Raw genomic sequence first — 3,159 nt, 5'->3', positions numbered from 1 at the left:
GTATGTTATAATCTTTCAAAATACTATGCTGTAGAGCTCTTCATTTTACTGAAATAGAAGGAAGTTTGAAGTATCTATAGCTATCTATCTTGGTAGATAACCTAAGAATGAGGATAAGACTACCTTGATTATTTTCCATGACCTCTGTAGCCACACTAGTTGTAGAACAAAACAATGAATTCTAGATAGTCACAGCTAACTTCAGACAAAGTTTTACTCCATTTGGAAAAAAAGAGGTCTGGCTAGTGGGTTGACTCAGATTAAGGGATATTTAACCCAGTTATTTAAAAGGGTCATCTGCCTTTCTGCTCTTTAAGGTACAGGGGAAAAAATTATAATTAGTCATGACCTTTTATCTGATTTACTCTTCAATTTTATTTTATCTTAAATAGCTTATTTGTTTACTAGTTTATTTGTTCACTTTCAAGATGTTTGTAACTTAACATTTTGTGTGGTAATAGTATATAAGAAATAACAAAGACTGAATTATATATACCTTTGTAGTTAATTCTTATTAACATTTTTAATTGGGAACCTACTGAAAAAATTTTAGCTAGATTTTAACAAGATTATGTTACATCGGTAAACTCGCTACTCTTATTTTGTGAAAAATTAATCTTGGTTTTTTTATAAGATAAAATCTTGGACTGCCCTGAATACAGAATCACTAATATGAGGTGTCGTATTTTTACAGCAACTTCTGTCAGTAGTCTGTCTGAATCTTTACCAGTTCAATGCACAGATGGCACTGTCCCAGAAGCTCAGTCATCATTAGACTTTACATCTTCATCTATGCAGTCAAGGTAATCTGTAGCCTCTATTCCAGACAGCTAGTGAAAATGAAAGAATATTTTTCATTTGTGATGACTTCTATATAAACTATATAATAAAAAATAGATGTTTTCTATAATTATTATGGTTTGTTAGAAAGGCTTTTTATTGTTTTTAATAAGGTTGGTCTGTATGTCGTGTCAGATTTTCTTTTACTTTGTTTTTCCTCATATATACTCACCTTCCCTGGAAGTCCTTTGACGTGTATTAATACGTTATTTCTTCAGATTTTATTCTCATTCCACAAATATTTGTAGTTTGTATTAAAAAATGCAATCTTGTCACAGGTTCTCTTTATTTTGATGTAACTGTAACGTAGGACATATTTTTCTTTTTTAATTTTTGGTTTATATTACTCATGAAAATGCAGAAATATTTCTATCATTTTTATTCTGTTAGTAAGCAGATGTTAGTTTCTATTCTGTAGCTTCTTTACTTTTCCTCTCCAGCTTACAATATATGTTCAATTCTTCTATGAGTCTGTCTTTTACAGCTGTGTATTGGATTTCCTTAGGCACATCTTTATTATTACAGCTTTCATTTAGTGAGTATGTGTGGTACTTGAAAGGTACCCAAAGGACACACTATTGCTTTTTTCCTTAACAGTGAACGTCTGATCTAAATTGATTTCTACTTTGAAAATTCTATGTTATGTTTTAAAAAGCTGTCCACTCTTGTCTTAATACTCCACTTATATTGAACTCTTGTTTCATACAATATCACCTTAATATTCTCATATACAGAATCATCTTCTAAAATATAAATATTTTTGCTTCTTTAGCCCTGTATCAAATCAGTCACTTTTATCAGAATCTGTAGCGTCTTCGCAAGTGGACAGTACATCTCTGGACAAAGCAATACCTGACACAGAAGATCTGCAAGGTTTGTATATGAAATAGTTTGTATTTTGTTATCTCCTCAGCATTTGAGTATTGGAAGCCAGGCACATGTGTGTACACTTGTGTGTATATATTGTGTGCCACTGAGTTGAAACTAACTCATACTTGACTGTCCAGTAGGTTTTCAAAAACATTAAATCACACAGAAGAAAGAAAAAACCACACAGAAGGAGATTATCCATCCTTCTCCCTTATAAGCAGCTAGTGGATTCAAACCATGTGTCTCTGGGATTGCCGCACAGCTTCTTACCACAAAGCCAACAGAGTTCCTGTGTGTTTGTATCAGTTAATTAATTTTAAAGGAAAAGGGACAAAGGAGGATTGCTTAAGATGTATTATTTTATGGGGAAGCTATTTTATATCTGAACTATTCACTAAAATGCTGACAGTAATTTCCTCCTTTATATCATATGCATCAATCATAGAAAATTTTGAGTTTATTTCATCTGAGAAATAGTAAATGAAAGGTAGTGGCTGTTTACTATTCCGTTTAGCTTTGTTTACAGATTTAATCCACAAACTGTTTATTTCTAAGCAAAGTAAAACTCCTGATTTGAGGGCAATAAAATTATTCTCTTACTTAATTTGGTTCAGCGACACCTTCCTTTACCATCTGTGACAGTGCATTGGTCCAATGGAACCATTTATATTCATAGAGTGAGTACCTCATGTTCTTGCCCATACTTCCCCCCCACCCCACTCCCATACTTTTTATGTACCCGGTAATATGAATCAAAGTGATTTAGAAATACTTGACAATTTATATGAAAGCTTTCTTAGTGGGCAAGATAATGCTGAGACGGACTTTTAGGAGGCTGTTAAATAATCTGATTATCAGTCATATTATGTCAATGTGTGGAGACAGTATGCTAAAAGAAGATGAATGCTATAGAAAACAAGCCCTCAAGGATAAATATTTTGTTGTTCTACCTTTGGCATGTTTTAAGAAATGGCATACCGTGATTATTGACAACTTCTATTGTGACATGGTAATAATAGATATATCTGACAATTTCAAATTAAATTTAAGTCTCCTAGCTTGGATCTCAGGCCTAACAAATGCCTAGTATAATTTGCCTACTGATAAATTGCTTTTTTTTTATAATACCACCGTGTATTATCTGACTAACATAAATACTCTCATCCACCTACTGTATTACAGTTCTTTTTTAAAAAGTAAATTTTTATTTTATACTGGATTATTTTTTATTTCAAACCTCAAATTACTATAATCAAGGATGCTTTAGGCAGAATATTAAATGATCCAGGAAATATTAAAAGAAGATGGAAAGAATATACTGAGTCACTGTATCAAAAGGAATTGGCAGAAACAGAAGAATTTAATGAAACAACATGAGCAAGAGCCTATGGTGGTGATAAAGGAAGAAGTTCAGGCTGCACTGACGGAAATGACAAAAATTAAGGCCCC

The 3,159-nt window shown here is 32.4% G+C and overlaps 1 protein-coding gene across 7 annotated transcripts in view; it reads left to right on the top strand.

The window, feature by feature from the left end:
- The window catches only part of ZFAND6 (zinc finger, AN1-type domain 6), a 99,236-nt gene that overhangs the window by 81,256 nt on the left and 14,821 nt on the right, over positions 1 to 3,159 (top strand). For 5 of the 7 annotated variants that reach the window (XM_006888245.1, XM_006888241.1, XM_006888239.1 and 2 more), the window contains 2 exons: positions 695 to 803; positions 1,613 to 1,713. In XM_006888245.1, the coding sequence (XP_006888307.1) occupies positions 695 to 803; positions 1,613 to 1,713 (210 nt within the window). The remainder of the gene's footprint in view (positions 1 to 694; positions 804 to 1,612; positions 1,714 to 3,159) is intronic. The other 2 variants (XM_006888244.1, XM_006888243.1) reach the window with 2 other exon arrangements.

Source organism: Elephantulus edwardii, unplaced genomic scaffold, assembly GCF_000299155.1.
Source record: "Elephantulus edwardii isolate Elephantulus edwardi_28Jun2011 unplaced genomic scaffold, EleEdw1.0 scaffold00066, whole genome shotgun sequence".
Taxonomy (NCBI): Eukaryota; Metazoa; Chordata; class Mammalia; order Macroscelidea; family Macroscelididae; genus Elephantulus; species Elephantulus edwardii.
This window is presented reverse-complemented; position numbering and strand designations above follow the sequence as displayed.